Source organism: Numenius arquata, chromosome 5 (assembly GCF_964106895.1).
Source record: "Numenius arquata chromosome 5, bNumArq3.hap1.1, whole genome shotgun sequence".
NCBI classification, from domain to species: domain Eukaryota; kingdom Metazoa; phylum Chordata; class Aves; order Charadriiformes; family Scolopacidae; genus Numenius; species Numenius arquata.
In genome coordinates, this window is record NC_133580.1 from 59,485,319 (window position 1) to 59,500,106 (window position 14,788).

The 14,788-nt window shown below is 39.4% G+C and overlaps 1 protein-coding gene across 3 annotated transcripts in view; it reads right to left on the bottom strand.

Annotated features, from left to right (window-relative positions):
* Positions 1 to 14,788, bottom strand: part of SLC2A9 (solute carrier family 2 member 9) — a 106,069-nt gene that overhangs the window by 54,558 nt on the left and 36,723 nt on the right. For all 3 annotated transcript variants that reach the window (XM_074147207.1, XM_074147206.1, XM_074147205.1), the window contains exons 6-7: positions 11,840 to 11,972; positions 2,664 to 2,851 (exon numbers count right to left, since the gene is read on the bottom strand). In XM_074147207.1, the coding sequence (XP_074003308.1) occupies positions 2,664 to 2,851; positions 11,840 to 11,972 (321 nt within the window). The remainder of the gene's footprint in view (positions 1 to 2,663; positions 2,852 to 11,839; positions 11,973 to 14,788) is intronic.

Genomic DNA, 14,788 nt, shown 5'->3' on the forward strand with positions numbered 1-14,788 from the left:
TATTATGGATGACATGTATCATGGATAAATTTTATCAGACGAAGAGAGACTAATATGGATTCATTTATTTATGTCAACTGAGGTCAGACTGTCGGTATTTCGTTGTAATTGGATATATTAATATGATCAAGACTTCACCATGATTTCTGTTCCACGTGGAAACTAACAAATGTACTGTTTTTAAACAAACAAAAAAAAAAATTACTGTAAAGTACAAGCCTTAAAAGGAAGCAAATGTTCTCAGATACCAGCAGGATGATTACAGAAGTCTGCTAGTTGGTAATTTCCCCTGAGAGTGACCTCAGACTCTTGCCTGAAAGAAGTCCAACTTTCCCATATGCCCTGCCCAGACGGCAGTTGTGGAAAAGACCAGACTGAGTACTACAGACACTACAGACAAAGCAAACGGTGGGAGCTATGAGTTGGAAGGAAGCTTTTGCAGCCAGTTAAACCTTGCTGATGCTGGCTCATACCCAGCAGGTTAGCTCAGATGCAGCCAGGCAAACCAAGACCCAGGTTGAGCAGTAGCTGTCACACCTGTACCTGCCCCCTAATCTCTGAGCTTCAGGCAACTTGAGCAAGATCAGCCAGGAAAGCCATGCAGAAGAAACGAGGAATTGAAACCTGGTCTCTAAATCAAGTGGTCCAACTATTTCTCGTGACCTGTCATCATTTGCTTATTTTTCCTGGATGAACTATTTAAAAAAATCAATTTCAGAACGCAAATCTTGTGTGAATAATTTTTTTTTTTTCATATTTAGTGGCATTATGTGGGAGGAGAAACAAAGTAATAATTAAAAAAAAAAAAAAAAAAAAAAAAAAAAGGCAAGGCTTAAACCAGCCAATTGATATACAGGTTTCCTGACAAAAATAGTTTTTCTGAGGCATATTTTCACAAAGTGGCCACCTAATGACACTTTAAAACAACTCCAGTATTCATTTTGGACTTGACATGTCTCACTATTGCCCCACACCACCACTCAAGCTATGGAAGCGTGGCTTTGTTCTGCCACGGAATACTGGACAATTTCTTGTTAATTATCATAAATGTCAAATCTATTAAATATCCTCAAAACCAAAAACCTCATCTCTTTCCCCTGAAAATTTAGCTGTGGCGGGGTTGTTTCTTTTTAGACAACACGCTTCATTATTTTAACAGTCTGTTTCTTACTATAAGTGTCATTTTATTTCACTTATGCGTTGATAAATCTTAGAAAGACTGGATGACAAGATAATTCCATTTATTTTCTTAAAAAAGTATCCACAATGAGGAACAAAATAGCCTGTCATTAGCACCAAAATCCTACAATTACAAGAAAATACCACCTATACAAATGTTTTTATAGTTGACTCCACAGTACGACAAAAAATCTTCTAGCTCCCTCCCAATATTTCATTAAAAACTTTTAGATACCAGAGTTCTAATTGCACTTATCTTTCAAATGGTCTCAGACAAATTACTTTGTATTTGGAGTTTTAAAGCTACAGAGATACCCCAGATAAGCCTGAACTAGTTGTCTTAGGTATCAGAAGCATTTACATTTATTATCACTGATTAGCCCTAGGGGAAAAAAGCTGTTTCAAGTATGGTGTCATGCACAAAGCCACAGTGAGAAGCTGCATTTGCTGAGCTCCATTCATTAATTGCCCTTCATATACATAAGCAATTAACGCCTTTGAACTATTGACAAAAACCCCGCTCACTTTGAGGCACCTCATAAGAAAATTTGTATTGTGCAACGTAAACATCTAACCCAGATGTCACAAGCTGCAGCAAGGAAAGTTCTGGCTGGACATAAAGAAAACACTTTTCACAGCATAAGTGGTGAACAAACCTGGCACAGGTCTCCCAGGGTGGTTGTGGACTCTTCAACCTTGAAGATATTTAAAACTCACCTGCAGAAAGCCCTCAGTAGCTTGAGTCAACCCTGGAGTCAGTCCTGCTCTGGGCATGGGGCTGGACCGGATGATCTCCAAAGATCCCTTCCAAGCTAAATTGTCCTGTGACCCTCTCCTAGCTGACGCAATGGGCTCAGACAGATGGAAAAGGAGACTTTGATGTCCATCAGCCTCAGATACACATTAACGGTCAACAGGACTTCTCTATTGACTGTTTAGTGTCTTTTTTCCTCTTTTGCTCCACTTTCTAAGAAAAGCATATTTAAGTGCGGCTTATTTTTCAAATTGTATGAAACAACAACAAAAATCAAACATCCAGTGCAAGCTTACAAAATCACTTACAGAAACTTTTGCTGACTTCTGTAAGTACAGAACTGGATTAATCCAAGCAGAAATGTCTACTGAAAAGACCAAGTTTGCCTAACGAACAAACACAGGTCTTATCAAACCAGATCTTAACTGATCAGAAACAGAGAATCTGAGTATGAGAATCTGCACGCTCTTTCTTTGCTGATCTGTGCTACCTTTTTGTGTATTCCGTCAAAGTTAACACAACATAGCTTCCCCCGTTTTTTTGTTTAAAAAAAAAAAACAAAAAACCACAAAGTATGCATCTCTCCATGGAACTGCCCACATGCTGGTGTAACAAAACAATTACGAATGAGTCAACACCAGAAAGTCACAGAGGTTGCTGAATGGTATAGCACAAGCCTTGTATTTAACAGAAAGGAAGGAGATGTCATGGTGCAAAGAAGGACACTTACAGCATTTAGCCCACAGAGCTGGTAGCAGCCCATGGTGACAACCACGGTAACGACCTGCCATCGCACAGCACGGGTTCTCAGGAGCTGAAGAATCGACACTAACTTGGTGTTTCTTTGGACTCGAGACTCTGCCAAAACTTCTTCTACTTCATGAGAGACGTCATCTTTCCCAAGGAAGGTCTGAAATGCTACAAAGAGAGGACATGGACTTTAGGCCAGATACTTGGCACTATGTGCATTTGTAACAGACCTGTTTCATAGAAATGGAAATGTGTGACACAAACAGGAGACATACACGGGCTACAACTTATTTATTCTTCTGCCGACAATATCATTCTGCTCTGGGTATGATCTGTCTCATCCTTGCAACCGGTCTCAGAAACTGCAACAACAATATAAATTGCTTGGCACTCCGTCAGATCTCTCCTCGTATTATTTCATATATAATATAGCCTAAGGTCCAGTGCAGAGCCAAAACCCTGCAAAAAAGGGTTTAATAGCAAAGCAGTTTTGAACATTATTTGACTTTGCCAATTTTGCAGCCTAACAATATATCAGACTTTGTTGCTGTAGATAGATTGGATAGCGAAGTAATAACATGTAAAAAGGTACCTAAGCCTGGTAAACCAAGGAAAGGCAGACATTTGAAAGGAACAGATATTACTCTTCAGATTACCTCTTGGGTTTAGTAGCATACCAGAAAGAATTCACTTTGTCAAGATGATTAATATGAGAAAGAATTACCTAAAAAAGTTTCTATTTGTCAATGCTGGAGTCATGGGAGTGAATTTACCTGGCAAACATAAGCAAACAAACAACTTCGTCTCCCCAGAAAAGTACACCATTTAGTATTATATTATAGCACGTCGATGACTTACTGAGATATCCTTCCACTGTGAATAATAAAAGCTTTCCATCTCACAACTCCTTCAAGAGGTACTCCAAACAGATACCTCCTAATGGAGGTGATGTATCTCCACCAACCTTGTTTTACAGATACTGTATATGCTGATGATGATTTCATCACAATCTTACAAACACACCCCAGGGGTTGACTTTTTAAGAGATGTTTAAAATTCTCATCATCTTGGAATGACTGCAGAGAAACAATTATATTACACATACCCCTGTGACAAGGCTTTACTACCCAGTAGGATGCTAACTCTAAAAACAATCCTTTACACAGCAGGTCACTTAAAATTGTTATTTTTATTAGGTGAATAAGTTGATTTAGTTCTCCTAAGAGCAGAATCCATTTTACTCTTATCCACAGCTTTGTATTGTACTGCCTATAAATAAAGGGCCTTCACATTTTTCAGTAAGTATACGTTGTTTTGGATCATAGGAAGGACCTGGATGGTTAAGAAAGCCAGGGACACCGACTAGTCATGATTAAAACACCTGGGCTCTATTTAGGTTTTGAAGTTATAAAATTTAACTTTACCCAGTAGGTGAGAAGGCCAAGTAATGGCACTTCAATGTTGTGAGGGATAGGTCACACAAATGAACGGGTGGCCTCCCCAGAGCATCCTTCTCTTTCCCTTTGGCAGATGCACAATGCTGTGTGCTCTGCCTGGCTCCCAGTCTGGTGGTCCAGGGAACTAACTTGAGCTCTGGGCCAAGTTTTCCAGAGGCAGTTAGCACTTCTATTGCAATTTAATGGGGTTTATGTGACTCTGCTTAACACGAAGGATGATTTTTTTAAGGGATGAACACTGATCACCTTTGGGTGCTGAGTCAATTCATAACATTCATTTATTCTGATATCCAGTTTCTCTCTTGGGAGAGGAGAGGTCAGAATGTTTAAATCCCTCTGAAAAGATAAATCTCATGCTGTTTCTCACAGGAATTACAATCAGAAATGAGCTAACAAATTCGGACCTCAGAACTCAGAATTTAAGCTGCTGAGTTTTGTCCTTGTGCCACTGACCACTTATTATTAAATGACATGTTAAATGCCTGTTAAAATGAGTGTGATGTATTTAAAGACTATGATAAGAAATGTGAAATTAGAACAATTTGTGTCTATGGTATGTTAGTCGATATCTCACACTTAAATTACACTTTCCTCGGTATTATTAGAGCACTGATAAAGAAAAATTCAGATAAAGATGAGAACAACCAGACATATATCACCATACTCTTCTTTGAAAAGATTCTCTTGGATTTTTAAGCATCTGGTTTATCAGTGTAAATTAGGTCACTGCGCAATTTTCTTTCTTTTTCCTGTCCTTAGAATCCTTGGCATTACTGAAGGGCACACAAGTCAAAAATATAGGTGCAGTCAAGTAAAAAGAAAGCAATCTGTCTTTTCTGCACAAGGGAGCTTGCTATATTTCTAGAGAGACCAGGAAGTAAAAAACTGCAATTACCAAAATTACCAAGTACAAGGCAAGAAAAATCTAGACACCTGCTTTCTTTTTTTCCCCCTCCATGGTATTAGGACAGAGATGTAAACGCCACTGGGAAACTTTGACAGATATTTAAAATTACCAACAAGCCAAGAAATGCTAAGAAAATGCTATGCCATATATGCATAGTTTTGAGCAGACAACACTCAGTCTTCTTGGAAAAACACATTTCCCTGCTACTCAACATATCTTTAGTTTTCTTCCATTAACAGCTTTTTAGTACAGTAAGAATCACAATTTTATACATAATTAATGTGGAAATAAATTCTGCATCAGCAGGGAGATGGGAAAACTCAAAGGTCTTTCAATGTGTGATGTTCAATTCTATTCATTTTACATTTTAAATCCCTGCATTATTGGCACTGAGAAGCACAGCAGTCATTCCTCTCCCTGCTGCAATGACTCATTTCCCTCCATGACTGGCTACTTCTCTCTATAGGGAAGTCTTATTTCCATGTCACGCTTACAACCGTCTAAGGAGTTACAGTTCTGGCAACTTTTAGCCCTTTCCCAGATTTCTTTTTAATTCCCTTGGATCAGAAGGTCCTAGATGCTCAGCTTTCAAAAGCTGGTACACTGTCTTTATAAACAGCAAAAGAAGTGGATGGTTCCAGTCAAGGGGAAAGGAGATGGGAAACCCTTCCATGTACACCACCAACCTTTATTCATCTCAGGCAAGTGAAGGTCTTTCGAAGGTCTTTCAAAATTCTGAACAAAATCAGGTCAGCACTGTCTTTAAAGCAATCAGGCCTCTAAATAACTGAAGACAGGCACTCAAGAACTCAACTACATCTTTTTCCACTGTAGTACTTCCATGACTATGCAAAGAAATCAGCTGTTCCTGTAAAGACCGAATTAGCATGTAAACTTTGAGAAGACATTTAAAAGGATCAAAATGCTATTGTGTGGTTTACAGAACAGAGCCAGCCCCAGGCAAGAGAAGGCAGAAAAAACAAGTAGTTGTCACTGGTAGTAGTTTGGGCAGTAGGGCTTATGCCTTTAAAAACTAAAAAAAATAAGAAGCTGCATGAGTATTATTGTCATCTGTTTCCCATGCACACATTCACTTTCACTTCACTGGTGAATAAGTATATTATACCCAGTGTCCTTAACACAAAGCTTTATCTAAGCTCTGCTTAAACAGCATCCTCTTTGGCCACTGTGGGAGACAGGATACTGGCATGTATTGATGCAGTCAGGCATCTTCCATTAATGCTGGCTGCTGTTGAGTGGTGGTAGACATATTTGGGGTGCCCCCCAGTTTGCCTCACTGCTTGCAAAAGTTCACCTGACTTCAGTGCTTCTGAATTGGATATGTAGTAATTTCCCTGTAGTAACTTCATGTCAACACAAAAATATCTGGCCAAATGAAAAAACAGTTATTTTCATATACCACTAATTTTATTAGATTGCTGAATAGCCAGAAGAATAATTTAGATGTACCTTGCTAGATGAGATTTAAATAGTTATTTAAAACTAGCAAAACATTAATTAACTACTAGCATGTAGCATAGCAAAGTTTAAGAATAAATCCCAAATTTGCTATTCCAATTCAGTAAACATAACAGCAAGCAAAAGGCTTTAGGTGTCACCTCCTTCTTCAAAGGAACACACAGATCTTGTGCGAGTTATTATCCAGTTTGGGATTACATCTTTACTTGTTCTTATATCTGGTTTCACAGACCATCAATACAAAATAGGCCTGTTCAGGTTCACTTGAAACTAGTGAAGATGTACAGGTAAAACAAAGTATCCACATGCCACCCTAAAATAACGCAAGAATTAATAAATCAAGTTGTATCAAAGGCCCAGTGAACCGAGAATCCTTTGTGAAAGACACGAGGTTTAAGAAAACCTTAAAAACAAAACACACACCACAATCACTGCAGCTTTTGGCAGCCAGCAACCATCCGAGATGGAGACTCTAACATGAGCCAGCAAGCGTAGTAGTCATGGAGGTCTCTTCCTTTCCAATAAACGTAACTTATAATGCTTAATGACACACAAAAACCACAGATAAGCAAAACTAAATCACATACGTACTTGTCAGTCATAACAAATTCATTTAAATCACTGGATTTGCAACAATTTGTTCCTGCTATAACTTTGGTTTTAATACCTTTCCCGTCCATGTGGGCCCCATGAGTGACTGTAAAAAATTAGCTACCTACACTTTTAAATCAGGAATGGCTTCTTCACTGTTTTATCACATCAAAAGGTATCAACTCTAATCCATCTTTCTAAGAATTTAAATCTACGCTTCTACCTGGTGTAATGCTTCTTTCATAACCACAGGAGTTTTAATGTATCACTGAACATACTAGATGAACAGATTTTGTATGTCATCAACAAATGTTACTGTGACATTTTATCTAAGTTATTTGACTCTTTAGACGTAACAATATTCTTGTTCTCTGGCAAGCTGGGATGCCAGCTGAATGCCATTATTGATTTACATGACCTGCTACTATAGCTGCATCAAAAATGCAGGTTTCTTCAAAAGAGACACGCCAACTCTCCAACTGAAAGTGTTTATAACCGATGTTGTAGTCATTAAAATGTTTTATCGCACTACTACTAGTGTTTTTATTTATTTTGCATCACTGTCACAGTCACAGATCAGGAATTCCACTTGGAATGCAACTAATAGACAACTAATGTCAAATTCCTGTCTTACTGTCCTAGAGCTTGGATGGTAAACTGACCGATGTAATTCTAGCAGCAGGTTTTTCTTCCTGTTCCTATCCCTATTAGCCTTCTCCCCGCTCCCACTGCTCTCTAGCAACTGAATAATGATCTCCTTCCAAAGTCCTTCTCCTCAACCATTTAAATACTCATTTCTCCTCTGCTGTCTGGTGAGCATTATGAAGAAGGATCACATCAGCTAAACACCAGGCATTTTTCTCATTTCTGTTCTTACCAAAGGAGGAGAGTGTTAGTTATGGGACCTGGAAGGAGAGCTGGGATGGTTCTATCCTCTCCCCATTACCGGACTTTTAGCTTCTTGAGCAAAGCAGCTTTACAGATTGTGCTGTTGGTCCAGTCAGCTGTTCTCCCCCCACAACACATAAATCTGTTATCCTGCATTCAGCAGTGAGACAGGAATATGGGAGACTCCTGTTGGTCTCGGGGAGTCAGATACAGGATGGTGACCTCCAGAAAGACAAGCAGAGCTCGGCTGCTAGCACTGCTTTTGGCACCAGACATGACTGCAAGTCAGCCACGGCGTCCGTAGGGCTGATCAGCCAGGCATCGGCTCAGCCACCCACAGCGTGCACCACTTGTGCTGCTATAGAGGGGAAAGCAGGGAACCAGGTAGATCCCTGTTAGTGGAGCTCAGGAGACATCGCTCCTCTGAGGCCTCACTACTCCTGCACTCACAGAGCAACTTTTCTCATGGTGGTGTGGTTTATGTTCACACATGATGCCCACCTGCTCTAACCTCATCCTTCTCTTTGTTCATCATGTACACAACACATTTTGGTCCTTCTCCCTCTTTCAGTCTCTTGTTTGCCACTTAAACGCATCATGCTTTTTTATGCCTTTGCCAAAAAGGTGTAAAATACACTGCCTGTATTTTGGTAGTTATAGTTTGCTTATCTCCTGAGGACAGGAGAAAAGGAGGGGATGAAAGCAGGAGCAGAACTTCGTGGAAACTCAATGACCTACATTATCCCACTGGATTTTTATTGCTCTAAAACAATTAGGAAGATTAATGTTGTCATCTCCATTTTAGAAGCTTTGACATACGTGTACATTTTAGAGTATTTTACAAAGACTAATGCAGTCATCTGCCTAAAATACAGTAGACCTTTTACAAATAACAGCTTTATATTTCTCCAGCAAGACATAATCCACAGTGAAATGTATATTTGCATGAATAACCCTGGTCTGTTAGGGGAAAGAAAAAGGATTTAGTCAGAAGAAAGACTTCCACATTTCTAATATTAACATGCAGATTTAACCTGAGGCAAATAATTCAAAAGCATTACTGTAGTCATCATTAAAATGGAGAATACTGCATTGTCATTATATGGCTTACAACCAGTAGTTTTTTTTAGTAACCCACAAACTCCACTGGTCTCCCTAATACTCAGGCTTTTCTCCCTCTGTTTCTACAGATAAAGCTAACATCCAGACAAATTTTCTTGACTGTTGACTCATGGTTATTCACCCTCCTATTTTGTGAATTCCCCTCCCCACCTGCTTTTGTTATTCCACTGCATTACTCCAGATGATACCCAAAATTTGGCTCATGCCTAATCTGGATTTCTCCACATGCACTGGGGTGGGGAGGAGGGCTCCAAACCCCCCATGCCGGTCTAACATCATGTGTCCTCTGCCTGGTCATTCCATGAATCAACAAAACTCCTTCCCCACCCATCCACATTCCCAACAGAGATCTGAAGACACTGTCACCTGCATATCTACGTTAGGAGACGGGGGATTACAAAGGATGCAATGGTAAGAAAATTGTATGTGTTCCTAACACGCTTCATAATAAGGCACGTAGATACTTTATAACAGAGAAGTGTAAGATGATATGATCCATGCTGCCTTAACAGGTGGATTTTATGAACTCCAAAGTTATGTTTAAGAATAATCCTTACCTATTGTGCGCCTGATATCCCACAGGCTACCTTGCCTGTGCAACAAGGTGGCCAATTCTGGAAGCACAGCTGCTTGATAGGCAAGGAACGGGAGGGAAATTCAGGAGGACGTGTACACTTCACTGTCCTACGGCCCTTTGCAAACCTCTGTATGGAATCACCAGTCCCTATCTGTTTCGAAAGCTCTGTAGACTACACTCAAAAGGAGTTTCACTCTGTAATACAACATATCTCAGTATTACTTTTTCTTTAGAATTAGTCCAAGAATTAATTCCAAAGGTCCAAAAGCTTCTATTTATAAGCAGTTAGTTTGCAAAGTTTTCTTATATCAGTCTCCTCTTTTTTTTCTCGGAGTATCTAAATTTATAGTCATTAAGATGTCTCCTGAAAGCCATCTCCTCATAATCAGCAAGCCAATTGCTAAAGCTCATTTCCCTTCAGCTACCAAATAAGGTGTGGGCAATTCTGCTCTCCTGATGTCTTTACTCCAAAATCCACCTCCAGTGCTTCTAGATTAGCTTTCAAACCATTTTCAGAACATGTATGCTGAAAACATCCCAGACTGCAGTTGGCCCATTACCAGCAGCAGTAAATGGTGTGAAATTCAAGGCAGGTGGTGCTATTTCACTGCCAGTTTTTTTTAAAATTTTTAAACTCTACCTGGGAGAGGCCCAGCTTCCCTATCAGTGCTGAGGTTTCCAGGTACTGTGGCAGCATTCCCAACAGATCCCCATAACAAGTGTGACGTTATGCAACAACATTGCAGATGCAGGCTCTTTGCCAGCCATAGCTCCAGAAATACATTTACAATTTTATCAGGTAGAAACGAGCCAGTTTAAACTTGGCAGCCAAAGGCGCTTCTTCCCAGCCCAGCCATGCACTGATGGGTGCTCTGACCACAGCTGGCAGGCAAGCCCTCTCCTCCACCGGCTCTGGAAAAGCTGTTCTCTGCCTCACCAAATCTCCACTGACTCTGTAAAGCTACAGAACTCTCCCCAAAGCACTGCTGCTTTCGCGCTCTCCTTTTTTCTTCCTTTTTTTTTTTTTTTTTTTAAACACTGTACTGTATCTTTACATGTTTCAAACCCCAACATTTACAAAAGTCTTCATTCAACACCGGACTGAGACAACATGGGAGTCTCTTCATGAGCGTGCCACTTCTGTCTCAGAGTGCTCATCAGAACAAAAAAGGCCAGTTTTTCATTTCATAGTAGCAGAAACAGGGTAGAGCGAGTTGCATTAATTTAATGCTAAATGATTATTAAATTTAAAGTTTCAGGGGCCGATTTCACACTTTGCAAGTAATTTTGCAACAGCTAGTTAGTGACTGAAAATGTTAAGGGTTATATTCAAATGAAGTTTTTACGAATAATTTTTAAGCCCAGTTATGTTCTGCAAACATTCTGGTATTATAATCAGACTCCTTCCTGCTTCGTAAATCCTATTTTTAATGTGTTCCTACAATGAGAAAAACCAAAATTTTCATCATTCTCTCAGCTATAACATGATGATATATTGTAACTTTAAACTGACCACATTAATTTTACTAGAGCAGAGTATACAGCAGCTGTGATCACATGAGCAAATTCTTTTATACCTACAGCCTAAAATAAGAACAAATTATTCTGGTCTGTGCCTGTGAAACTGAAGCAAGCTATACGGAAGCACTGAAAATATTCAGTTCAATAGGTGTATGAGTTTTTCATTAGATCTACAAATGTTATTGAGTTACAGAAGCACAGGGTCCAAACACAGTGACTACTGAGCAGAACCCAGCAACAGAACTGGTGTTTTTGTTAGCCAAGCTGCAAAGGCTGCAGACAAGGGGGAGTCGTGAAGACTGAAATCACCTTTCACTCCCAAATGAACCCTGAGTATAGTGGCTGACGCACAACAGCAGGATGATTTGTTTAGCTCTGTGTCACCATGAGTAATGCTACATGGGTTAGTTTGTTGGAGAATTTCATTTTAAAAAAATAAAAAAATCAAAGCAACAGTTATATTTACACACACAGAGACAAACAAAACAGGTGAGGAGAAAAATAACTGCCAAGAGACTCTCTCCTATTGGAATATTCTGTGACATCAGAATTGCTTTCCAGCCTGCATCCCTACAATAAACAATCCTTTGTTGCAAGAAAGTAACACATCATACCTTTTTCTGCCTTGCTCGTGTCATGCTTTTCAAGTAGGAGGTAACGAGGACTTTCAGGAAGAAAAGGCAGAATCACGGCTTGTATCAATGAAGGCACAATGATCGCTCCAAATAAGTAAGGCCACCGAGATTCCTGCAAACGGATGCAAACACCAGTCAGTAACAGTCTCCCATAGTGATACTATAGAAAGAAAAATAGCTTTGATGGGAAACGCTGTGACTTTTCAAGATACTGTGTCAGTGAGCAGAGTGATGTCTTCTGCCTGAGCTCAGTAAGCAGTCTGAACACTTCCCCCTCGGATCACCTTACTCAAGGACTGAGGAAGACAGAATTCAAGCCATCAACTGACTGAGCGTGAAAAGAAAGGCAAAGAAGCTGGAAAACACAGCACATAACAAGTTTTTCCTTTCCTTCAGCCTCAACATGCATACATGTGAAAATCTGATATATACTCAAATATATGTTCTACAAATCATCCCCACAGTAGTATCATTAGCTTCAAGAAACAGTACAATACCATTTTCATATATTTACATATACCTGCACATTGTCTCTTACTCCAATCTAATTGATCTAATACATATATATATATATATTTGGCTCAGTCCTCAAATTCTCATAGTATGGGTAAAATCCTGCTGAGACTTCAGATAAGCTGCTTTTAACACAGTTTTGTGGTTCTTGGTGTAATGCAGGCAGTGACCGTTCAGCATTTCACAGCTGCTGGGAATGAACCAAGTTGGGCTGAGGTCTCACCAGAGGTCTCTTCTACTTGGAAAAACACATTTGGCTTACAGGTACAAATAACACACAGTTGGGCAGCTCTCATTTCCATTCAGAAAAGATAACATATACAGTTCAATGCAATTACTGTGAAAGACAGCTATATAATTTAACAACAAACAAGCTACCCGGCTAACTGCAGTGAGATTGTCCTTATAAATGTTTTCTCTTGCAGCCAATGATTCCTCCTCTTAAGCTGGCTTCCATGCTAATTTAAGCATAAGAAATGGGTTTCTTACCTATCCTCCTGCCCAAAATCATGGGACCTTAAAGAAGTCCTTTGGATCTATGGTGATATAACTAAGAATACTTAGAAACATTATACAAAATACTAAGAAAAATTATACTGTTTCCCACTCTGAATTAGCTATCCCAGCTCAGATACTCAAACGAAACGCTAACAGCTCTGTTCCCAAGTCCATGAAATAGAAAGTACTTTTTCTACTGCCTTGCAAATAGTCTGCTGGAAGTCTCCAGCAAGGACCTGAAACACGAGAGCCATTTGCAGTATTCCCACCAACTCGAAGTACCAACGACCCCTTGTCTGGCAAGTCCCCCCTGCAGAAGCCAGGCAGTTGTCACCTGCCAGAGCCCCACCGTGGTGCAGGTGAAGAGCACTAGGTGCTGCACTATCCAACACCATTTATATGAATCTACTCAACTGCTAGCACATTTCAGATACAACTTCACTGCGATAATTTTCTTTGAAATCAACTGAAACTGAATCAACTGAAAGTTGTTAACATCCTCAAATATATTCATTATTTAAAACCAGCTGCAGAGTGTGACCTGAGCAAAGCTCTTTCAGGGAAAGGCAGGGAAAGGCAGTAGAGAGCTTGTGTCTGGGCTTACTCTCAAGACAGGATACTTCCAAATAGCTGAAGGAAAAAGGTGCCAGCAGTATTGTTTTCTCCTGAAAAATGGCCCTCAATCTGTCCATGTTCTTAAGATGCTTTCTGTTCCAGTTGAATGTCAAGATGAAAATTTTTAGTTGTTTTCTCCAAGTTCAGCATTCATCTCTTTAATTCAATGCTTTCCAATGTGAGACTTTGTTCTTAATTGAAAAGCCTGCTGAGACATCAGTGGGCCTACTGCTCAAGCATCGTGTCTAGCACATTTTCAAAAGTTTGGCTAGATGAACAGCAGGCAGCTCTGCATCCTGGCTGACTGAGCTCTGAGAGGCACCGGGGGTTTGGATCCTGTCCCTCCATCAGAATGAATCCATCCATTCAGAGCCCATGTTTCCCCAAACAGAGATGGATAAATTTTATTCCAATGTCATTTTTCATGGTTTAATTGAAGGTCAAAAGCCCCCAAACTACTTCCTGTTGATAGTTTTTAATTAACGTTCTCCCGCTTCAGCAATGCAACCGCTAAAACACAACTTCCTGCATGGCATGGGTGTAATCCAAAACTTGAACCTGAGCTAGGGTCTGAGATAGATTACTAACATAGAGTTTGAAGAGTATCTCCTAATGAAACTTTTCACCTGCCCTTTAAGTGACAGGTTTGGGTGTGTTTCTTTTTAACCTCCTGGGATGAGAAAACAACTCGAGAAAGGAATTTTTTGGAAAAAAATGTAAAGATCAAGGTTATCAGTCTTCCTTAGAGCCTCTGTTCCCATGAGGACTTCAAGATCCTATTTTTTCATTCTGAATTTTATTTTTTTTTAATGCAATTGAATGGAAAACTTTACCTACCATAGGAGAACCAAGAGTGCTTAACGGTCTATTTATAAAAGCAAACGAGTCTCAGTCTTATTTTAAAAATTAGAAAATTAAACTTATGTTAAGACTTCAAGAACAGTTTATAAATCACATTAAAAAATAGGTACCTGTTTGTGAAGAATAACTTAAGAAAACAGGCAGCACAACTGAGAAGTTTCCGTTTATGTCTGCCTGGAATCCAACATTTCTTTCAAACAAAATAATTAAAAAATTTTTTCATTGTTTTATTTAATCTCTATCGTTATTTCCTATAATATAAATACACTTATGATGTACTACATAAAAAAGCTTATAGGGTGCTAGAACTTTTTACAATACTTCTAGTTAAAAATCTTTCTCTTGATCAGCACATCGTATTTCCTGTAGGTTTTTTCCACAATACCAAGGACTCTTTTTAAAGGCAAAAAAAAAAAAGTCTCTCCTGTATAATGTTGCTGT